The following is a 24,179-nucleotide window of genomic DNA, read 5'->3' on the forward strand; positions in this document are numbered from 1 at the left end:
AGCACACGTTTGTGTCTCACCCGCCGTTCACTGTCAACAACACCGGCACCTTCACAGCCTTCGAGATCAAGGTGCAGGCGGAGAATGCCAAAGGCAGTGCTCCCAGCCCTGCGCCCTCTATTGGACACTCAGGAGAAGACAGTACGATGACGTCTTACCACTCACATGTTTGTTGTCTACACCCATTTCATGTCACGATAAATTACAGTCAACTAAAACTCGCAGGTCGTCTTATTTTTATTTACCATTTATGTTGTTTGTTTTCATTTCCTTAATATGTATTTATGTTTTATTTAATACATAGTATAATACAATTATAGTATTACAGTATAATACAATTAGTGTACTATAGTATAATACTGCTATAGTACCGTAGTATAATACAATTATATTACTATAGTATAATACAATTACAGCACTGTAGTATAATACAATTATAGTACTATAGTATAATACAATTATAGCACTGTAGTATAATACAATTATAGCACTGTAGTATAATACAATTATAGTACTATCGTACAATACAATTATAGCACCGTAGTATAATACAATTATAGCACTGTAGTATAATACAATTATAGTACTATAGTATAATACTAGCAAGTCCCGTTCAGTATTACGGTACTGAAGTCCAGTTCAATATTATAGTACTGAATCCTAGGTCAGTACTCTAATAGATCAACTTCTCCTAGATCTAATTCCAATGAACACTCTCACCCTTCAGCTCCCTTGGATGCGCCCACTGACGTGAGCATAACCCAGCTCAACAGCACTGCCTGTTCTGTGAGGTGGAGTCCTGTCAGCAGAGAGTCTGTGCGTGGACACTTACTGGGCTATAAGGTATGTCAACATGCCAAAATTGTCCTTAACTTACATAAAGTTTGAGTAAGTTATTACAGCATTAGTTATAGTACAGGTTACACACACGTAAGTTTATGTATGCTGTTATAACATTACAGGGTTGCATGACAAACATATGTAAGTTAATTTAAGTTAATCAGGTAATTTAAGAGCATCAGGTATAGTGTTGCATGTTATATATATATGTAAGTTTATGTATCATCTACAGAACTTACTTTTACTCAGCAGTATTGCTCTTACATTAGTTTATGAGTGTGTGTGTGTGGGTGTGTGTGTGTGTGTGTGTGTGTGTGAATAGATCTATCTGAGGAGACTGGGGTCAAAGGGCAGCAGTTATCACCATGGCAAAAGGAGGCGTGTGCTGACGTTGGTGCAGGAGATGGACAGAGTGATGGAGAAACAGGACAAGGAGGAGCAGACGTTCCTGGTCCTTGGTGATAGAAAAGAGGAGGAGATTCTGACAAACCTGGAGTTCTACTCCGATTATGAGCTGTCAGTCAGAGCGCTCAACGGCAAAGGGGAGGGGCCTCATTCTGAACTCGTCCATTTTAGCACACCAGAAGGAGGTGAGGAGACTTAAATCTGCAAACCACACATGGACGGCAGTTTTGGCGCCGCCTCCTTCATTCCATAATGATGCACATTAATGTACTATTGCCACCTGAGATGTCTAGTAAGTTCACAGTATACTGCAGGTACCATGTCTGTGCATGTAACATTTTAATTAAAACGCAATGTGCTGTCTTGTGTTTTCACGTGTTTTCCTGAGATGTCATGAGCCTCTTACCCACCTTCCTCTCCAGCTCCTGGCCCGCCCTCTTTCTTGAGATTCGAGAGTCCGTCCGAGACTGAGCTGACGCTCTTCTGGAGACATCCACTGAAGACAAACGGGGTGTTGAAAGGTTACGTTCTTCAGTACCAAGAGTGTAGGTCATGACTCACTCACAGCCTGCCTCAGTTCTGCTAGCAGTCTGCCACAGCCTCCGGTCCAAAATCTGAGCCTTGAATTCTGTAATTACTGGGGGTTCATTTATGTCAACAAAGGTGTTCAAATCACAACTTTCCAGATTCAGATACTACAGTCTAAGCACCCTGTCTTTACCTGGGAATGTCAATATAGTGATAGGTAATAACATATATTAATACACTGAGTTGTAATAACACATATCAGTACACTGAGTGGTAATAACACATATCAATACACTGAGCGGTAATAACACATATCAATACACTGAGCGGTAATAGCACATAGCAGTGCAGTGAGTGGTAATAGCACATAGCAGTGCAGTGAGTGGTACTAACACATAGCAGTGCAGTGAGTGGTACTAACACTTAGCAGTGCACTGAGTGGTAATAACACATATCAATACACTGAGCGGTAATAACACATATCAATACACTGAGCGGTAATAGCACATAGCAGTGCAGTGAGTGGTAATAGCACATAGCAGTGCAGTGAGTGGTACTAACACATAGCAGTGCAGTGAGTGGTACTAACACTTAGCAGTGCACTGAGTGGTAATAACACATATCAATACACTGAGCGGTAATAACACATATCAATACACTGAGCGGTAATAGCACATAGCAGTGCAGTGAGTGGTACTAACACATAGCAGTGCAGTGAGTGGTACTAACACATAGCAGTGCAGTGAGTGGTACTAACAACATAGCAGTGCAGTGAGTGGTAATAACACATAGCAGTGCAGTGAGTGGTACTAACACTTAGCAGTGCACTGAGTGGTAATAACACATATCAATACACTGAGCGGTAATAACACATATCAATAGACTGAGCGGTAATAGCACATAGCAGTGCAGTGAGTGGTAATAGCACATAGCAGTGCAGTGAGTGGTAATAACACATAGTAGTGCAGTGAGTGGTAATAGCACATAGCAGTGCAGTGAGTGGTACTAAACACATAGCAGTGCAGTGAGTGGTACTAACAACATAGCAGTGCAGTGAGTGGTAATAACACATAGCAGTGCAATGAGTGGTACTAACACATAGCAGTGCAGTGAGTGGTAATAGCACATAGCAGTGCAATGAGTGGTAATAACACATAGCAGTGCAGTGAGTGGTAATAGCACATAGCAGTGCAGTGAGTGGTAATAACACATAGCAGTGCAGTGAGTGGTAATAGCACATAGCAGTGCAGTGAGTGGTAATAACACATAGCAGTGCAGTGAGTGATAATAACTAATAACACATAGCAGTGCAGTGAGTGGTAATAACACATAGCAGTGCAGTGAGTGATAATAACTAATAACACATAGCAGTGCAGTGAGTGTTAATAGCACATAGCAGTGCAGTGAGTGGTAATAGCATATAGCAGTGCAGTGAGTGGTAATAACACATAGCAGTGCAGTGAGTGGTAGGTTTTGTTGACTGCTGTTCTCTTGGCCGGGTCTCTAGTTCAAGAGAATATACCCAGCACGCTGCAGATGGTGAACATCGACCCTGAAGCCACAAGCTTCCGTCTGGGGTACCTGGAGCCCAGGGGACATTACCTCTTCTACCTGAGTGCCTTCACCAGCGCCGGGGAGGGGGAAGCTGTCAAATTCACTGGCACCACCCTGCTGGATGGAGGTGAAGCTGGACTTTTCCCATTTCATTTCATTAACAGCTGCCACAGCTGGCCACTAACTCTCATTTGTCGATTCTGTGGTTACAGGCCAGATTTTGAATATAGCTACTAAATAATTCACACTAGTTACTGAATAATATGGATTAATAGCTAAATGCTCATTTTGGACCTTAAACGTCTGTTCTGTATGTGAACGCTAATGCTTGCACCTCTCCTGTCTGCGTTATCCAGTACCACCAACCTCTGTCAACATGACTATAGGAGAAACGGCCGTCAACCTGAGCTGGGTCCCAGGGGACAGACACCGAAATGTTGGCTTCGCCATCCACTACCTGATTAAGAACGGTGAGGCATATTAGTGGGTCACTACTTAAAGACTTCATTAGACTTCATGAAACCTTCACAACATGCATAACTCCTTCATAGATGTACATATGACTTTTTATTCTGTACTGGAATATTTACATTAAACTGAATTCATTGGAATTTTATAACATTGGGTTTGTTTTATACAGTTAGGTCTGATAAACTGTTTAAGAGCTTTCCTCATAAAGCACGCCTCACTCATAAAACACTCCCTCACTTATAAAACACTCCTTTACACATAAAGAACTCCTCACTCATAAAGCACTCCTCACTTGTAAAGCACTCCTCACTCGTAAAGCACTCCTCACTCGTAAAGCTCTCCTCACTCGTAAAGCACTCCTCACTCGTAAAGCACTCCTCACTCATAAAGCTCTCCTCACTCATAAAGCACTCCTCACTCGTAAAGCTCTCCTCACTCGTAAAGCTCTCCTCACTCGTAAAGCACTCCTCACTCATAAAGCTCTCCTCACTCGTAAAGCTCTCCTCACTCGTAAAGCACTCCTCACTCGTAAAGCACTCCTCACTCATAAAGCACTCCTCACTCGTAAAGCACTCCTCACTCGTAAAGCCCCTCTCACTCATAAAGCACTCCTCACTCGTAAAGCACTCCTCACTCATAAAGCACTCCTCACTCCTAAAGCACTCCTCACTCATAAAGCACTCCTCACTCATAAAGCTCTCCTCACTCATAAAGCACTCCTCACTCATAAAGCACTCCTCACTCATAAAGCACTCCTCACTCCTAAAGCACTCCTCACTCATAAAGCACTCCTCACTCGTAAAGCACTCCTCACTCGTAAAGCACTCCTCACTCATAAAGAACTCCTCTGCATTCTCTGAGCTCTCCCGTTCTGACTACCACACACTCCTCTGAAGTGTCAGTGTTGCCATAGTAGCCGTGGCTGTGATTATTATTATTATTCTTTGCTGTTGTTCTTTTCTGCTGTAATCTATTAACCTATTTATGAATCTATTGTAAAGTCTCTGTAAAGCATCTGAGAAGCTGTATGTAAATTAAATGCATTATGATTAATATTACTGAATTCATAACCACTCCCAAAGACATATGTGGATGTGTAATTGTGTGTGTGTGTGTGCGTGTGTGTGTGTGTATATGTATGTGTGTGTGTGTGTGTGAATGCGGGCGTGCTTGTGTTTGTGTGTGTGTGTGCGTGTGTGTGTGTGGTGTACGCGTGTGTGTGTGCGCGTGCGTGTGTGTGCATATGCGTGTGTGTGTGTGCGTACGTGTGTGCGTGTGTGTGTGTGTGTGTGTGTGTGCGTGTGCGTGTGTGTGATGTGTGTGTGTGGTGTGTGTGTGTGTGTGTGTGTATATGTGTGTGTGTGTGCGCGTGTGTGCATGTGTGTGCATGTGTGTGCGTGCGTGTGTGTGCGTGTGCGTGTGTGTGGTGTGTGTGTGGTGTGCGTGTGTGCGTGTGCGTGTGTGCGTGCGTGCGTGCGTGTGTGTGTGCGTGCGTGCGTGTGTGCGTGCGTGCGTGTGTGCGTGTGCGTGCGTGCGTGTGTGTGTGCGCGTGCGTGTGTGTGTGTGTGCGCGTGCGTGTGTGTGTGTGTGCGCGTGCGTGTGTGTGTTAGCTGGTGGTGAATGGGAGGAATCGGAGCAGGTGAATTCCACTCAGGGCTTCTACCAGCTCCAGGGCCTGAAGCCTGGCACTCATTACATTCTGGAGATCCGTCTCTACAACGCCACCTACTGGAGCCAGGACCTAATGACAAGTGGACCAGGCAGGGCAGCAGTGGACACACCAGTCACCTTTCAGCCTTAAACATCAAACTTAATACTGATATTTACTGTCATTTACTGTCATGTACTGCAACTATTCTCATGCTTTTCCCTCTTCTGCTCTGCCCTCGCCCCCATCCTGGTTACCCCCCCACCCACATAACCCCACCCACCCACCCGCCCACCCCTGTGTCTGCCCTCAGAGCTCTTGGAGGTCCAGAGCGGCTTTGCCACCCAGGGCTGGTTCATCGGACTCATCAGCGCCCTGGTGCTTCTCCTGCTCATCTTCATCATCCTCTGCCTCATCAAAAAAAGCAAGGGAGGCAAATATTCAGGTAACACAGGCCCCGCCCCTGGAGGCTGGTGGGAGGGGCCTACAGGCTGGCGTGACGTTCTCACCCACGCACCGACGCTGAGGCTCAGTGGCCATGCTGTCGGGGTGCTTTGAGTTTGCGGCTTAAGCGTCTGTTTGCCTTTTGCAGTTAACAGCAAAGAGGAAGGGCAGGTGGACTCAGAGGCAAGACCCATGAAGGATGAGACATTCGGAGAATACCGGTGGGTCCCGGGCCGCGGTTCTGATCAGATTTGAAATCTGGGAAACATTTACAGATCCCAGAGATTTAAGACGGAGTGAGAATATCACTGCACACTGAGAGAACTTTATTCTTCTGTCATGTTATGTGTTTGCTGCAAATACTAACACTAAGATTTAATAACGACGACATGTCATTTGTTCCAAATGCTGACACAATGCAGATCTCTAGAGAGGTGAGTGTAATCGATCTGTCAGCGTCCACGCGTCGCCTCCGCCTCCGAAACTGTCCCCTGACACACTGTCTCCTCCTGTCTCCACGTCAGCGACAACGAGGAGAAGCGTTCTGCGAGCCAGCACTCCCTGTGCGTGCAGAGTAACCGCGCCAGCGACGACAGCCTGGCCGAGTACGGCGGCAGCGTCGACATCCAGTTCAACGAGGACGGCTCCTTCATCGGCCAGTACAGCGGTCGCCGGGACGCGCACGGCCACGGCGACCACGACAGCTCCGGCACCGCCTCTCCCATCAACCCCAACATGCCTCCGCCCAGTATCAGCTTCCCCAGCTCAGTCACCGGCATCCTGGGAGGGAACTGAGCCCACACCCTCTTCACTGGTGTTGGCCAATGGGCTGAGAGGTTGACCTCACTGACCTTCTGCTGCCATTCATTCACCTTTCAGATTTGATTGTGACATCGCTTGAGTGTAAGAACACCTTCTGCTACCGACGACCTTCATAACACACAAAACGACTGGAACTGCCCTGACGCTACAACACACAAGCACACACACACTCACACCCAAGGGCTTGTTTAAAGGCATGGATAGACTCCAGAGAAGTAATGTATGTGTGTGTGTGTGTGTGTGTGTGTGTGTGTGTGTGCGTGTGTGTGTGTGTTTGTGTGTCTGTGTATGTGTGTGTTACAGTAACTGCTCTAATGCCCTAACCACTATAAACTGGAGAGCTAAACCAGTATTGTCAGGTAATCCAGTTGGCATTGCTAATAGTTTGGTCACCAGTTCTGTCAAACTCATGAAAGCCCGCCTCAGATACAGAGCGCTCTTAAGTCATCTTTTACGGAGAACATCCTGGAACTCACAGTCCAGCATGTGAAGGTTTACACGTCCTATCAGAAGTAAGACACAGATGCCATTTCTCCTAAAAACATCAGCAAATGATCACGTCAAGGAAAAATCAGGTTAGTCTATCCAGACCTTAAGAGTCCTGCAACCAGAACAACACGCACCTGTCTGTCAATCGTAATGAAGGAAGCAGACAACATTCCACAGTACTTTTTCTGACAGCTGTTTACAGAGGCCAGCTCTATTCTCCTCTGGGTTTACAGCCGGGAGGGAGAGATATCTGCTCGGATCTCCCGATGGTCCATTACCCTTTCCACCTCCTGGCTCGTGCCTGCCTTCCCATTGCTAGCTCACCTTTCCTCACCTGCAGCATTCCTGGGAATGCTCCTGAGTAGTATATTCCTGGGAATGCTCAGGTGTAGTACATGCCAGGGTTCTGGGTAAGGGCACAGGCAGGCTTATATCCAATCCTAAATTGAACTGAGGCCTTAATTCTAATTCAAAATCTATAATGTTTAATGCATTTTAAGGATTTTATTATATCATGCTGCAAACAAATAGTTTGCAATGCACTATTCCAAAACATAAATTAATATTAGTTTGTTAACATATCGCATATCACAGTTTCACCAGGGGAGCTCACCGAGTGTGGCACTTTGATTCTTTTGCGTCTTGTTGTTGGCCTGAGTCACGGATCTTTGGCATGAAACTGAGAGGAGGCGCTGGTCTTTCTCTGCCTTGTGCAAACGTTCTTCCGAAACTTCGCAGCAAACTGCACAAGAGGTGACAGGCAACTGGAATGTGAACGCAGTGGGATGCAAAAGAGCTAAACTGAGAGAGCGAGCGAGAGCGAGCGAGAGAGAGAGGGAGAGAGGGAGAGCGAGCGAGAGCGAGAGGGAGAGAGAAGGTAGTCAGTCAAAAGGTCAAATGACGAACCAATACAGTCGTTTTATCTCACAGGAAAACGAAACATCTTTATGTACTTCATTTTTGTTTTTCATGGAGTTTTATCATTTATGCATGTTTTTTTATTATTTTTATTTTACTATAAATGTTATTATATTGAATATTTTTTATAAACACATTGGATATATTTTTGTTGGTTAATGTTTGGTTAATCTGGAATGCAGTACTTCTGAATTGTTAGTTTATTGTTACTGTGTTTTATTGTTCTTCTGTTCCATGGAGAATATGGTTTGATTTATCTACTCACGTGCACACTATGGTCCTTGTACATCTGAATAGCTTGCGGTCGCCAGTTCCAAGTACACATACGTAGAGCAAAGGTTTAGACAATATTACAACCAGTGTGTTACATATGATGTCCAATAGTACCATATTGTACTATAATACTGTTTTAATCCCATATGCATACGTTGTCGGTCATGACTGTTTCTCTGACATGTATGGTTCCTACATATGTATCTCATTTTGAACCATCAGCACAAATTCAAGAATGAATTTGTATCATTAGCAGTGTATTGTCATCCAAAGAGTGGTGTGTATTTAACATAGTGTATGTGTTCAATCCATATAGGACAAGCTCATAAAAGTACATTCAGCAGCCGCACTGGATCCAAACGTTGTGCTTCCTGTGCTTTTACTTGGTCGACAGGCTAAGCGCTTTTCTACGTCTGCTGCAGCTGCTCAACCGCGCGAGGGAGCGCTCGCGCTCCTCCGCATTCGTCCCGTTCGTCGTCCGTGGACCGCGATAACGCCGCGTGCGCGTCGCCGTGGCGCGTGCTGCCAAAACGGTCGCGAGGCCCGCGTGCGCGCAGCTGCAAGCTGCTGGGTGAGAAAAGAGAACCAGAGATGCAACGAAGGAGAAGTCTGGTTACCAGTTATCACCTTTTGAATGTAAATAAGGATCGTCAGTAGGCGTTTAGCTTTTATTTCTCCCTGAAGGATTTCACTTTAAGCATATTTATACACATACACGCATTCCATTAGTGTTTCAATGACATTCCTTATTTTCCTATTTCTCATGTTTATATGACTTTTAGAATATTAGGAAAGAATCAGGAGGGAATCCAACTTTTTTGCTTTCTAAATAAAAACATGAATCTTAGCTATTATTATGTACAATTAATGAAGCGCATTTTAAGCAATGTCATTTACGCTGCTGGAGGGTAGCGGTGGCAGAACCTGGTCTGTAGGGGGCGCTATGAAGAATTACTGATCCATTGAATAAATGGTATGAAAATATAAAACGTGAATGGCCATTTAGTGGACCGAGACATACGGAGGATTTTTAAGCTTCTTTTTTGTTCAAAATATAATTTTTAAGCTTGTTTTTGTTCAAAATATCATAAGAACCATGAAAAGTCTGCAGTCCCTGTTCCGGACCGTCCGCCGGCCAACAGTCTGAACCCTGGCACGGTTATTTGATAGATCTGCTTTTCTTCTTAAGCGCCATTCTGTCCATTTGACCAAAACGCACAGTGACAACCCACTGGTTGAAGTCGGACGCATGATAAACATGAAAACTACCGTAGATCCAGTCTCAAGATGTAGTCAATACAAACAAATCATTAGATATATATTTTTTCATATGAAGAAAACTTGCTATGAAAAACCAGTGGGTTTGCATGATGTATGTTTGGTACATGATGGTGATGTAACTTATAGCAGACTCTGCCCACTGTACTCTCCAGCTGAGTTTTTTTTTTTTTTTTTGGGGGGGGGGGGTATTGTATGTAATCTTCCTTTTACCACCTTGTTTTTGGAAAAAAAAAAGTGAAAAAGACAATAAAAAATGAGCAGTAATCTAAAGTCTGTTAAGAGATTGCAGTTATGAAGACACAAGAGAGGTCAGAAGGACACGTGCTGTCCAGTACCTGTCCAGTACCAGTATTTGATCATGTAAAGGTCAAACGCATGGCAGGATGACCCGCAAGCAGTGTATCCAAAGGTCACCAAGGTCACCCAGTCCTTGGGCGCAGTAACATCATACCTGCTAACTGGATTATGTGCTGTATCTAAATATTAATGAATAAAAAGACATCAAGAAAACCCAATTATGTGTTATTGTCTTGTTGTTTTTTCCAGAAAGATTTGGGTTACAGCTTCGTGAACATAAATAACATTACACTTCAGATTTTAGAGCATATTTTTAATAGTACTTTTAAATAAGGAAAATGATAACTGACTGTGTGGAGAGTAAACTGCAGATATTGGGCCAATAGCAAGTGGCATCATTTCTGCAGTGTTTACTTCCTAGTTTATATGCTCAGTAAAGGTTTCTCAGTTTCATCACAGCCCCTGCAGACAGCCCCAGACGGCTGGACGGTCACCTAACGTCACGGTGTGGGTTATCTTTGGATGTCTGTCACTGTGGGTGGGGCATCAGTTATAGCCCAGACCCAGGAGTATGAGGCTATGAGATAGAGGCACGATCTCTGAGTGTGCGGTCGAGGATGTGGAGTGTGTTTGGTCAGCTTTGTTCCCCAGAGGGAAGGAACACAGAAAACCTGAAGGTGTTATCAAATGCTGACATTTGAAGCGACACTGAAATGGGTTTTTGATGCATATGGTCACTTTCTGTGCAATTACGTGATGCGTTATTTTAGTAACCTGAGAACGCCTCATCACCGCCCGGGGCTCTCATCACACAGTCCTGGGGGGTTTGGTGCTCAGAATGACTGTACAAGACAAGCTGTTCTCTTCTGTTGTTGTAGAAGTAAGGAGTTCAGAGAGCAAAGGTCAGTTTGCTGACTAGCAAACTGTCAGCATGTCCTATGGTGGGTAACAGCAGTACGAGGTCATGTAATATTGGTGGCAAACTCTTGCTGGGGGGTGTTTGGGGGTTCTCTATTGCCTTTTTAAAATATATATCCAGTTGTGATGTGTAACATTGTCTCGAATTACACTAAAAAAAACGTTACCTTGAACACCTGGAAATTCATACTACATTAACAAAAAAACCCTCCAAAAGTGTATTACCAGTCATGCACTGTACTATACATGTCAATGCACTTCCTATGCGATCGTGTACTGTTTTAGTGTGATGTTTAATCTACAGCATAGAGATATAGTTTTTGCAGTTTAGCTGATAATTATATGCATTTGTGTATTTACTGTCTAGTTGCACTGTTGCCTGTATTTGTTATATGTGTGCTGTTTATACTGCGGTCTGCTACTGTTCATGTTCGGAGGACCCATCATGCAGCCCTGGTGGGCTGTGGTGTTCAGATGTAGCACCATGTCCTAGTGCTCGAATGATGACAACAAATTATAAGTTGACATTGCAACAGCGCCCTCTTGTGCCAACATCCTGATCAACAGGGCAGGTGACTCAGGAAGGCATAAGGTCATTTCTGATTATGTGGAATTTATGCCTCATTAGTCCCAGTTTGTCCCAAATAACTAAATACCATCAAAAGGTCACAAATAAATAGACCATTACAAATGATTAATTAAATATGTAACTCATCCATGCTTTTGTATCCAAGTGCATAATGTTTTAATCACACACAGAAACCCCCACCTGAACAGTGTCTGAAAACACACAGCAAAAAGCACAGCGAATGATTGTAAAAGACAAACCTCGCCGCACAATATGAAATCCAATTCCAACACATGATAAACCATAAGAGATATGCCACATAGGTAATGTAAATATGACAATATAAACCCTAAACAATAAGACAAACTTAAATATAACCCACATTTCTGAAAAGAACATTCTGAAGAGAACACATTTTGCTATACTATTGTGTACACACACACACACACACACACACACACACACACACACACAAAGTAATATTTTTGCAGCATGTTCTCTCTCATAACGCATTTAAATATTCTTAAAAAATATGTGCACTTGCAGCCAGGTTAAATGCTTGTTCTGCTTGAGAATACAACAATAAAACAGTAAAACATTAAAATGCAAACAGACTTTCTGCACTTCTTACAGATGTCAAACGAAGACAAACGTGGAGAACGGGTGACTGGCACACATCAGAACAAAAAGATCAGTCGCATATTTGTAAAAGAAAGCAAATATGTGAGGAACTTTATCTTTTTGGAGGGCAAGCTACCTGCTACTGATGTCTACCTGCTTGTGCGTTGCCATGACGACATTGAGAGCATGATGGGACACAGGACATGGTCACAGCGTGGTCACACCGTTGATGCACATAACAGCCCCTTTAAAAAACATGTCCAACACCAGAGCAGCAACAATCCAAAAATAAAAGTTGGCACTAAATAGTTTAAAGCAGGATTATGTTTGCTGGAGGAAGCGCGGGAGCTTTGGATCTCAAAGCGGTCGCTGGCGCTCTAACTGTGGTTTTCTCGCTGTGCGGGAAAGAGGTTGGCCTTTACGCTTCGACTCCCGTTAACTGTTGCGTGGGCTGCCGGCGCCGCCGGGCTGAAGTCATCGTATTCGCTGTCTTCGTCGGTGTCGTCTGTCCTCCAGGTTCCTTTAAGAGGAGTGAGCTCTGGTGCTGTGACGTCACCGTCCTACAACCACCGGCAAGGTTAGATGCGATCTCGTGTCCAAGATCACGATAACGAGGGTAACATGAGACACCCCGCTGTGCCCACAGACGCATACACCCCCCCCCCCACCTACACGCAGCCGCAGGTGCGCACACACACGCACACACACACGCCGGTTCACACGGCAGCACTGTTAAGACCGGATCGGGGACAGACTGACAGTTCCCCCTGGTGCCATCGGGGGGAGCTGGTGATCAAGGAATTTAAGGCGCCACCAAATGGTTTTCTGTGGTCGCTAGTCATAGATCAAATTCATACTGTGGTATTTTCCACTATCCAGACAACGATATATCATGATGTACCAAGAAAAGTAATAAAATGCGTTAGACTTTATTATATTTTTATAATTATATATTTTTATACAATCATTATGATTATTAGTAGTACTACTACTGACTTTTAAATGCCCTTCAAAAGTAATAAGTCACAATAACTTACTTTATAAAGTCAAAACATATAACCAAGTAAAACCTTTTTTTTTTTTTAATTGCGCAAACACATGTTCACACTTGCAGCCTCTCCGTATGATCCCGGCCACTCAACGCTGCTACGGAAGCGACCCGCTGCACACGCATTCCTCACACTCTCACACTCAGGCCGGGGTCTTCACGTGCTGGAATACATCGCTGGGTGTATCCTTTAGCTAATACCATGCACACACACAACTGTTCCAAATAACAGAGGAGACTCTTCTCGTGGTCTGACCACAGCTTCCACCCCTTGCGTCTGTGGACAGTGTGAAGTAAAGCATTTTGTCCAACAGAGAGATTAATGGAAGTAATGGAACAATTCGCCTGCAAGCATCAGTGTAAATACATAAATAAAACAACACCTACATTCACCTACTAACTACCTACATTAGTAGTTTCTAGTAACTGATGATAGTGGCAGGCTTTGCTGTGTGTTTGACGCTAGCAGATATTCATGTCCGTGTTTGTTTCATGATCGGGCCTTTTTGCACCGCTGTATTTGGGCTTATATTTAGTGCCAGCTACACCAGGACTGGTGGTTTAGCTAAACCCGTCCCAGAGGCCAGATTATATATCAGGGTGAGGTGGCTACAGTACCCTACGTGACTAATACCCACGCACAAAGAGCCAAACCCAGCTAAAGACGTAGCCCCCACTCACACACACACCCCAAACCCACACACACAACCGTGCAGCACAACAGTGGTACCTGTGGCTTGGAAAAGTTCCTGTTCATGCACCACTGCACAAAGTACTTCCGGGCAGCCTCCAGACTCGTCTCATCAGTCCTCTTGCAGTAAACTCTAATCAGCTGCTCAGCAAACCTCTCAGGCAGCATCTTAGACACCTGTGGGAGCGCCGTTCAAACGTTGTGCGGGATTAAGAAGACTCTTCAGAGCTTGAGTCTACCCTGCTCCAAAGACAAGTACCTAAAGAATCACGCTTCAGAGTCTGAGATGGCATCACGTGAACGCCCCATGAGAAGGGACCCCACCCCACCCCACCCCACACGCCCTCTCTACACGGATCACTTCCAGCCACACACCTTTACAAATCCCATCACGTTTAACCACATCGTTAACCATGGTGCAGCAAATGCAGCTTGGTGGGGAACATCTGAAACAAGTGTCTGCAGTGCCAAACCTGGTGGCCTCACATTCCAGGATCCAGTTTAAACAAGACACACAAAAAAGATTTTGAGTATTCAGATATTGATCAGATCTCTATCCAATGGTTTCTAACCACATAAAAACTTTTTATATATTTAACAATTTTGAAATATGACTGCTCAGATGCCCTTTAAAAGGCAGAGAACGGTTAACACTAAAACCAGACACACCTCCAGAGATGGACCAGGAAATTCCCCATGTATATTATTCTTGTTTAAGCATGAATCACCTCCGACAAAACAGCTTAGGTTTGTTTAAATGTGTTCAAAGGTGATTATAATTATAGTTTCACTTGCATTTCACTTAACTCTTTTAACACAAACAAAAGGAGTCTTGGACTCATGGAGGTGCTCCAGACGTTAGTGTCAGCAGCAAAGCACGGTAGTGTGTGGGACTAGCACGCGAAGACAGGTGCGTCGTACAGGCAGCGCACTCGTCATTTTGGGTACCTGGTGCTTGCGAATCTTAATGGCCTTGGTGGGGTCCTTTTTGCAGTAGAAATGGACGTTGTCAATGGGGTTTTTCCCCTTCATGCCATAGTCCATGTAAATCACCTGTCAATCAAATGAGCTGTCAGAGAGCTGTCAGCATGGCATGCCTGACTAAAATTCCTTTAATCAGGATTCAAAAACAATTTTAGAGTGTTGTTTGTTTCTTTACTCACGATGACGACAAAGTCCTCAGGCTTCAGGTCTACTGTAAGGCTCTGAGGTTTAGAGTTGGCTATCTCACATGACCAATCCAGACGCGTTTTCTGCAGAAACACAATAAGGCTGCCAAATCCTGACCTGACCAATCCTCTAATACGGTAAGTGCACACCTTCTAGGTGCCAGTCTGCATGTCTATTAAATCATTTCATTATAACACTTCACAGGTCTTTTAAACATGTTTAACCTACACAGACACCCAACAAATCCAAAGGAACATCCATGTTTCTCATACACACACACACATACACACACACAAATTACCTCTCAGAAACAGAAACTTGACTGCTAGTTCTGTTTGGTTGTGGCAACCAAACAGAAATCTCTTATTTCATTCCTAAAGATTAAGTAGCCTAGTCCAGGACTTCCAGGGATAACGACAGTAATAACATGAGCAAACAGAAGTCTCCTCCTCACCTGGGTCACATTGACGTGTATCTCAGGTGTGGTCTGCCCCACACATTTGTATAGGCGCCTGCAAGTGATGTTCTGGAGGATGGCCCGGGCCTCGGACAGGTTTGGATCGGAGGAGTACAGGATCTGCTCAAAGATGTGGTCTGTAGAAAGTGGGGTCAAAAGATCAGTGCGGCCAGGAAAAGGTTCGAGCGCATGGCAAATCCAGCACCCTCAACAAATTTGCAATTAGCAAATCTACTAATACGCAAACCTGATCCATTTGACAGTCAAGAGTAGGTCAGTGGCACTGGAGATTAACGGCTAATTACTAATCATTAGTAATGCTGACTGATTACCGGTAAGCTTGCTGTAGGCCTCCATGTCATGTATGCTCTCAGAGATCTTGTACATCTTTCCTGATGAACCCTGGATCTGAACATAAGGGTCTGCTTTCACCAACGCTTCTGTTATCCTACCCCCCCCACACACACACACACACACACACACACACTTATTTAAGTGTGTAGCACCTTCATGACTGTTTTTGACAGTTTAAAAAGGCGTGTCTGCTGTGGAATGAATTAGAAGGTAAACATGGTTTATGAGTCTTATCAGGAGCAGGAGTTCCAACATTCCTCCAACCCCAGAAAACCTTGGACAGTGGCTAGGTGAATACACATGGAGACGATCAGGTGCTTAGCTCATTAGCATGTTTATGCTAGAAGAAACTCACAGAGATGAACTCTTTACCCCTCGAACCTTCTGGAGGTGTTGTAGGCTTAATTCAGCGAAACACAGACAAACGGAGGCACCCACCTGATGACAAGCTGGCGATGTTGTGGTGTCTGTTGTGAAGTGAGTGTGCTGGTCCCTGTGTGGAACTCTAACAGTTTGGCACAGGAAGTCTGACAACTGATCTTGTGTTTAATTAAATTACTCAGGATGAAGTCACCAGGGTAGTGACAAAGCAGCACGGTGGACAAGATTTAACCAGAGATGTTGACGTCACAGAGCTCCAAGTTCAAAGTTGAAAGTTGAAAGTTCAGCTTTGGGCAGTGTTGAGAAGGGGCAATGGTACTCACATGACCTCAATGATGTTGGCCACTTTGTGCTGATACGCCCGGCGATGCAGACAGTTCCGTGTGTAGAACATGTCGTATAAATTACCCACTTCCTGTGGAAACCATCATTTATCTTCAGATTATATATTTTAAATAAAATGACAACATAGACAACGAACATGCTTCACTGTTTGGAGACGACCACAGTGCTTAGCATTAAATGACAATACACATTTAATACTAAGCCCTCTTTTGCTGACATTGGAGAAGCAGAGCTAGACCTAGCAACAATAATAATAATAATAATAATAATAATAATGTTAATAATAACAATAATAGCAATAATATTAATAATAAACAACAACAATAACAATAATAGTATTAGTAATAATAATAGCAATAATATTGATAACAACAATAATAATAGTATTAGTAATAACAACAACAACAATAATATTATTGTTATTATTATTATTATTATTATTATTATTATTACTTCTCCAATTAAAGGCATTTTGTAGATAGTAGGTATGGAAATCTGGGCACATTCTTACGACATATTCACTAAGCAGGCCTCGATTACTTTACGACGTTTACTAAAGAGTTCCATGAGCAAGCAAAACTTTTGGAATTTTCCCACTGGTGCAGATTTGTATGGGTTTTATTAATTTATTAGTAAGAAGTAAATTTGTCCAGGAAGTAATGAGAAAAACAATCCCATTACAGTTTGAAACAAGTAATTAGTCATTTGTAATAGTCAACGCCAGGCGCAGTGGTGAGCACAGCAGGCACCTTGTCTCGGGTACAGATGTGCTTTTTCCCCTTAACCTCACACACGCGGGCAAACAAGAGGAACCGCTGATAATTGAAGTTGTTCTGGATGCCCAGATGGTAGCAGTCTCTGTTCACAGGGAGAAAACGTAAACGGAGTCGCAAATACTCACAAATTAAAACAGAAAAGCAAAATGGAAAACACATGCAAGAAGCCCCTTAAATACATACAGAAATCTTTATCATCACATCACATTTATTGCCGCCGATTTTTGGGTCTGTCAGCAAAAACCTTCAAGACTGTTAAAGGAGGTTCAATAAAAATAAAACTTCATCTTGGATAAACCAAATCCAGTTTCTATAAATCTCTTAAACTGGTAACAATGATAATGTAAACTGGTTTGAACACACTACTGCAGAACGGCCACTCCGGCCATCACGACATCACACGCGCATCACGCAGTCGCGCATCACGCAGTCGCGCGGACCCACCTGGCGAAGTAGTCCCACTTGTCCACGTCGATGCCGTTTCTCTTGTTTGCTACGATCTCGTACAAGAAAGATTTCTCCTTGCTTCTGCCCGCGTACGGCCACTGAGGGGAGAGAACACGTGCCGTTCAGCTGCGACGCGCGAGCGGACGGGCGTGCGGCGTTCCCGCCTCTGGACTCGTACCTGAGCACGAGCGGCACTGCTGTCCAGGGGACCTGCGATCTGTTCCTTGATAAAGGTGAGGTCCGCGGGCAAAGACAGACCATAATCCTCCATCACGGGCTCCAAGTTATTTGCCCTCACCAGGTGGTCGAACATCTGCACCGAGGTGGCCTCGTGCTGCAGGGAAGACGCACGGATGCACAGTTATCAGGGAAGCAACCGTTAAACTCTCAGCGGCTGTAGTACGTGTATGACTTCGTACCTTCCATGTTAGTTCAGGTCGGACTTTCGGGATAAACAAGCCATCAAACATATGGGAAAACGGCCCATGGCCTGCAAAAGAGGTTTCTGGGTTGTTGTTTTTTTTATTTGATTTATCACAACAAGAGAGAGACTGGGAGATCGGAGTACAGCTCTTCCTTAGAAACAACATCTTAAAAAGGAATCAGACAAGAGCTGGGTTGTGCACTTGTACAGTGAAAAGCTACACTAAACTTAACAGTCAAAACGCCAGTTATTGTCCTGATTCTGTAGATCTACAGACACTCTAATGACTCATGACATAACGCTCCAGTCAGACCAATAAGATACAACATTGCCACTTTCATTTTACCCTGCACAGGAGCACTGTCTACATCTGATGAAACGTAGCTTTTTGCTAAATTCAATGGACATAGTGTAGACAACAAGAATAACAGAGAGAAGTAAACAGATGTAGAAATAATGTGGACCTCAGAAGTGCAGGATGTTTCTTTCCTGCGTAATTGAGGGCATTAAGGCTGCTTTTAAAGTGAATCACTGGTACAGCACCAAAGGTAGTCACAAGGGAGACGGTATTAACCACATCTCTCAGAGCGTTACAGCACCGGCCGAGACCAGCAGCTCCTAGCCTGTAGGGTCAGGGTTTCTATATGAACTCAAAGCTAAAATGTCTATGTGTGTGCTGTATGAAGAAAACGGTTCAGTCCTCACCCAGGTCGTGGCATAAACCCGCAATCTGAACACACAGGATGTCTTGTTTGGTGATGAGGAGCTCCGGCTGCCTTTCATTCAGCGCTTGGACAAGACAGCCTGCCAAATACCCGACCCTGCCCAACACGGACCATGACGCGAGCTCACCATCACGGGCCATGACGCGAGCTCACCATCACGGGCCATGACGCGAGCTCACCATCACGGGCCATGACGCGAGCTCACCATCACGGACCATGACACAGGGACAATAAGCACAGCTACAAAAATCAACAAAGCTCAAACAAGACTCCAGTTTTTAAATGTGCACATCGCAGATAGAAAAATACGGGTACAGTTAAGAGGGAAAAATGTTTACAAGGTAAAACTGACAGAGAAAACATTTCTATAAATCTGGAAACATCCCTGAAAAATGTCCCTTAGCAAAGCTACATAAATGAGGTAACAGCAGACACTCCCTCATGTTAGCCTGATTAAAGGATTAAAACTCGCTGGACTGGTCTAGTGCCCGATGTAGTATAACTACGCCCTACGCAACTAGTTTTATTTTACAGGTTGGTTGTTGTAGTCTCACCCTACTGAGTGCTCAAAGCGATTGTGCGAGGCTCCGGGGAAGACCAGGTACGCCCCTCCCAGCTGCTTAATATGCCGTAACCTCTGAAACTGAGGGGTGTCTATGATGCGGATCAAGAGAGGGTGCAGCTCAATGTGGCCATGGATAGGGTCATTGAAAACCTGAGGACGAGAGAGAGAGACACACACAGCGTGCTGAGGAATACCGTAAAAAACACGACGAGTACCAAAGCTACAGAACTGGAGCGTTTGTTTGGTCTTGTCATGCGATTGTCTGGGTTTTTATTTGGCCTTGACAGTCTTTAACTGCAGTTGAATTTAACTGCAGATTAGATTAATGAGCTTGTACTTTCCTGGACGTTGTCTTGCCTCTATTATGGCCTCTATTATGGTCTCAGTCTTATCCCAGTCTTGGCCCTAGATGCACTCTCTCAGTGCTTCAGGTACTTGACTTGTAATCAGAAGGTTGCCAGTTCAAGTCCCACCACTGCCAGGTTGCCAGTGTTGGGCCCCTGAGCAAGACCCTTAACCCTCAATTACTCAAGTTGTACTCAGTCAGAATTGTAAGTCTCTTTAAATAAAAGCATCAGCGAAATGCTGTACATGTAAATGTCTTTACTCTGACTTGACAGTTTAAGGTCCTGGTCCTGATTCAAGTGCACGTTCCGGAGTGAAGCTCTCTGTCTCTGGATTCCTCCCTTTCTCTCCCCGTTTTCCTCTCTGGATGAGAAGTTTACAAACACACCTTCATGGATTTAGTCGAAATCTGCCAGAGTTTCTGAAAGCAGTGGAGGACACGAAGTCTAGATCCCAGTGGTCTGAAGAAGGAAAAAACACAGAACATTAGATTCGTCCTGTCGGGAAGGGCACACGAGACAGGAATAACCTGACTGGGTACGACTGCAGCAAACCAAATCCCTCTGTTCCTCAGTGTTATAGTTTTTTAAACCCAAAAGAAGAATGGACAAGCAAACTCACTAGTTTAAATAGCCAGCTTACGAAGGGAATGTCTGGTCCCGAACTTTATTGCAAGCTAACGATAACGTGTTTGAGGCACCTTCCGGAGAAGGGCACAGAAGAATTCAATTTTTATACACTTCTTTTAAGGGCAATTATCTATCCCTCCCTTCTTTTTTCGCATTCTAGTCTTTAAAATCTCCACCACTATATCTAAATCATTTACCAAAAAATTCACTTCCAGTATTCAGCTCACTACAGTTATCTTCAAAAATAGGGCTTATCTTTTTTTTTGTAAAACATTCCATCATCTCATACCACTGCTACTTAACAGTTATTACTCTGTGTCAGTCTGTGCCTTGTAATCCCATTAAACTGTGGTCCGTGTTTCATACACAGATCTCTTTATAATAATACAGAACAATACCCAGTTCAACATTTGAACCCTCTTCTGCCTGCAAACATTTCATTACTTCACAAGTTCAGGATGCGTGTCATCATTCGAAACCTTAGCAATGTCCCCAAGTCAAGCAAAACACAATATAGGGTCCCAAAAGATGTGTTCTTATGGTTCATCCTGCCCCGTGTTATGGGTAGACTGATCGTCCTGCCCCATGTTAGGGGTAGACTGACCCAGCTGATAAGGCAAGTTGAGCCATCAGAAAAAAAAAACATTTACTATTGTATTAACTAGATTTTAACCCCCCATTGTAGAGTTAGTATTGGTGTTCATGAAATGAATAGCAAATACTACTTTATCCAAAGTTCTGAAAGATGATAATGGTTTGCCAAGTGTTTAAGATTAAGAAATAGATGTGGGAGTTTGAAATTAAATTAATCTTCTTTTTTCCTCAGTTTCAGTTTTTTTTGAGGAACTTCCATATTTTCTTGGTGTCAACTCTCAACTGCATGTTTGGCAGAATAGCATCTAACATTTTAACAGTTTTGACATAAATCGGGGCTACTTGGTTATGATGGCAATCAATCATAGAAACCTCTAGAAATGATTCAACATTGCATGTGTGTAGGTTGCAGGGGAATGTGAGGTGTTGCTCCTCATGGATATGGAGAGCCTGTCTGTCTGTCTACTGTAATTATGTATGTCAGCTGTTCAGATGCAACACCTGAAATATGAAATAAGTCAATGATCGACTATAAGGGGGCAACACCTGTTTAACCACATTGTATCTGACCTAACTCAGATGGAGCAGTTTCAGCTTTAGAAAATGTGTTTAGACTAGCAGAAACTGAAAGAAATTACCTTTGATGTGACATGCAATTATACCCGATGTGTTATATAATTACTATATATTATATATATAAAATATATATACACATACACACATTTATATTTTTAAAAAATGTAAACCTTGGCAAACAAAAAAAAAACCTGGTTTTTTTTTTTTTTTTTTAAATATGCCTAGCACTTCATCCACATGGTCCTTCCTTCCACAGAAAGACAGAGATACAGAATGTGAACTATATTTAGGGACTTGAGACAAGAATTCTGTATGGTTGCCCAGACACAGGTGGCGGGTCAGCTGGCAAATCTTAACCCCTTCTTCTCTAAACCGCGCTCAAGTGAGCATAGCTTCTTTTATTACACAATCTACACCACACAGCACGAAGCACTTCTCCAGAACACACAGTACACACTTCCTTTGCAAGCACACAGTGATGTCAGCACCTACAAGCGTACTCTCTATATGAACCTATTAGCACTCGAGCACACGAATATGTGAAAGAAAGATAGGAATCAATCAGATTTAAAGATTTCACATCTCCATCACACCTCCACACCCCACCCAACTCACTTTACGCCCATCTTCTCCAGCTGAAGATTCGTGAGGTGCTGTAGTCCCTTTCCTGTGATCATCTGCTCTGTGGAGAGTGGAAGAGTGGAATTTGTGGGTTGAAGGGAACATCAGTTACTACGACTGCAAAGTAAACTCAAATCCATTCCAAACCCAATCCAAGCGACAGAAATTATACAGCACAACATGTCTCTTTGGTTTTGATGACAGAGCTGTCATTCATGAAACCCAAAATGTCACAACCAAAAGATCTGAAGCTTCAAGCTATTGGCCTTGAAGGAAATGTGTTTAGGAAGAAGAAAGTAAACCGAGTTAGTGATTCGACGTAAACAACCTTGGGATCAAGGTCAACAGATATCATACATAAACTAGCAGGAAAACAATGATCTCTCTGTCACCCTCTCTCACCACTTATCCAGCCTGACTCATCAGTCTTAAAGTCTGACTCAGATATCCTACATCAAATAAGTATGTAATAGCATGTAAGGCAAATCTAGACAAACTGGCTCCAAATACAAACACCAAAACTAGAAACGTTGGTATTGCAGGTTTAATGTCACTGTGCACCAGGAATAGTATCACCCATGTATGCTTAGTTAACATGCTGCAACAAAGTACAAAGAAGTGCTAAAATGCCTCTCAAAGGTGCTCATTTCCACTTAATCTCTATGTCTCCACTGTGGTGTCTCAGTGGTTAAGGTACCTGCCTCGTAATCAGAAGGTTGCTACCAGGTTGCCAGTGTTGGGACCCTGAGCAAGACCTTTAACCCTCAATTACTCAAGCTGTACTCAGTCAGAATCGTTAAGTGGCTTTGGCTAAGAGCATCGGCTAAATGCAGTAACTGCACATGTAACCCTAACACGACCCCCATCCAGCGTAGTTACCTCGAAAAGTCCCTTCCCACTCCGCGAGCCCCTCCACGCGGAGGTGGGCGCACACTCCCTCCACGTCCCAGCTCGTGACGTCCCCAGCTCGCCCTTCGGCCGCACGTTTCTCCGGCGTTTGGGAAACGTCAGGACATGACGCGTCTTCTCTCGCACGCTTTCGAGTTTCCATATTTGCTTGTTGCGGGAAATGTTCACAGCTTGCGACCTGTGCCGCGCTGTGCTCTGCGCCTACACCCTGTCCTCGTTTGTCTTTGGCGGCTTGGACCGCTGGCTCTGCCGGGGTCCGCGCACTCCCTGCACACCGCAAACGGCACGACAAACGCCAGCGCGCCCGTCGCAGACGCAGCAGTGAATTTGCTAGGAGGCTAACTTAAAGGACGACCCTGCTCAAGTGGTGAGAAACCACTTTAATTTCTGCGTTTCTAGCCGTTTATCTCATTCATACCCCCGCGCTTCGTTCATTGTGCAGTCTCTGGCGCCTGGTCAACCCCGGAAGACTGTACAGAGTATCTCGGGAATAGCCCTGGCAAAGTAAAAGCTTCGAATAACTAAATAAATACAGCAATAAATAAAATAAAATAAATAAGGAATAAAATAAATTAAGAAATTAAGGAATAAACAGATTTAGATTAATAATTATAATATCAACAATAATAGTAATAACAATGGATGACTGTAAACTGATAAAAAAAATAATATATATTTAATATGATGTGGACAAAGTTTTAACTGTCTAGTACTTAAACAATGCAAAAGTATATATATATATATATATATATATATATATATATAGTGTAAAAGTGTGTATGTATATATATATATATATATAGTATATATTATATATTAAAAAAAAACACTGCTGAAACAAAATCACACAACCCATTTCTGTCCGAAACTGTGACGTTTTATATGAAATAAGATTCACTACATGTATGGAAATCTGTCAGTGAGCTCTACGTGCCAAAAGGCCTATTGGGTGTTTATTAATGCACATTTTATTAAGGACGAACGAGGTTTTAACTGTCTATACCATAAACAGTTCATTGTTCCGCCTTCTGTCAGAATACAAGGA

General features: G+C 43.6%; 2 protein-coding genes across 5 annotated transcripts in view; one reads left to right on the forward strand and one right to left on the reverse strand.

Annotated features, from left to right (window-relative positions):
• Positions 1–10,188, forward strand: part of l1camb (L1 cell adhesion molecule, paralog b) — a 48,635-nt gene extending 38,447 nt beyond the window's left edge. For 2 of the 3 annotated variants that reach the window (XM_035522457.1, XM_035522459.1), the window contains 11 exons: positions 1–141; positions 728–843; positions 1,163–1,430; positions 1,668–1,790; positions 3,281–3,454; positions 3,684–3,797; positions 5,409–5,558; positions 5,760–5,891; positions 6,039–6,111; positions 6,313–6,324; positions 6,415–10,188. The exon at positions 1–141 is cut by the window's left edge and continues 85 nt beyond it. In XM_035522457.1, the coding sequence (XP_035378350.1) occupies positions 1–141; positions 728–843; positions 1,163–1,430; positions 1,668–1,790; positions 3,281–3,454; positions 3,684–3,797; positions 5,409–5,558; positions 5,760–5,891; positions 6,039–6,111; positions 6,313–6,324; positions 6,415–6,685 (1,574 nt within the window). In that variant the 3' untranslated portion in view covers positions 6,686–10,188. The remainder of the gene's footprint in view (positions 142–727; positions 844–1,162; positions 1,431–1,667; positions 1,791–3,280; positions 3,455–3,683; positions 3,798–5,408; positions 5,559–5,759; positions 5,892–6,038; positions 6,112–6,312; positions 6,325–6,414) is intronic. The other variant, XM_035522458.1, reaches the window with a different exon arrangement.
• A 1,421-nt stretch (positions 10,189–11,609) lies between these two features.
• Positions 11,610–23,589, reverse strand: samhd1 (SAM domain and HD domain 1). 2 transcript variants are annotated; one of them, XM_027025603.2, is made up of 16 exons: positions 23,105–23,589; positions 22,220–22,286; positions 20,194–20,266; positions 19,450–19,610; positions 18,876–18,991; positions 18,166–18,236; positions 17,925–18,080; positions 17,744–17,844; positions 17,273–17,381; positions 16,502–16,593; positions 15,776–15,891; positions 15,441–15,580; positions 14,980–15,069; positions 14,765–14,869; positions 13,856–13,993; positions 11,610–12,637 (listed from the first exon to the last, which is right to left on the reverse strand). In XM_027025603.2, the coding sequence occupies exons 1-16, from the start codon at positions 23,274–23,276 to the stop codon at positions 12,455–12,457; spliced, it is 1,890 nt and encodes a 629-aa protein (XP_026881404.2). In that variant the 5' UTR covers positions 23,277–23,589; the 3' UTR covers positions 11,610–12,454. The 2 variants fall into 2 exon arrangements, with proteins under 2 accessions (XP_026881404.2, XP_026881405.2); XM_027025604.2 differs by having other exon boundaries at positions 22,220–22,281; positions 23,105–23,156.
• Positions 23,590–24,179: the final 590 nt, after the last annotated feature.

The sequence above is a fragment of the Electrophorus electricus genome, chromosome 24 (genome assembly GCF_013358815.1).
Source record: "Electrophorus electricus isolate fEleEle1 chromosome 24, fEleEle1.pri, whole genome shotgun sequence".
Classification (NCBI taxonomy): Eukaryota; Metazoa; Chordata; class Actinopteri; order Gymnotiformes; family Gymnotidae; genus Electrophorus; species Electrophorus electricus.

Coding starts and splice junctions, on each gene's coding strand:
- samhd1 (XM_027025603.2), bottom strand. CDS start 23,276: ATGGAAACTCGAAAGCGTGCGAGAGAAGACGCGTCATGTCCTGACGTT. Junction 18,081..18,165: donor GACCTGAACTAACATGGAAG/GTACGAAGTCAT, acceptor TCTTCCCTGCAG/CACGAGGCCACCTCGGTGCA. Junction 13,994..14,764: donor TTAAGATTCGCAAGCACCAG/GTACCCAAAATG, acceptor GCGCTCCCACAG/GTGTCTAAGATGCTGCCTGA.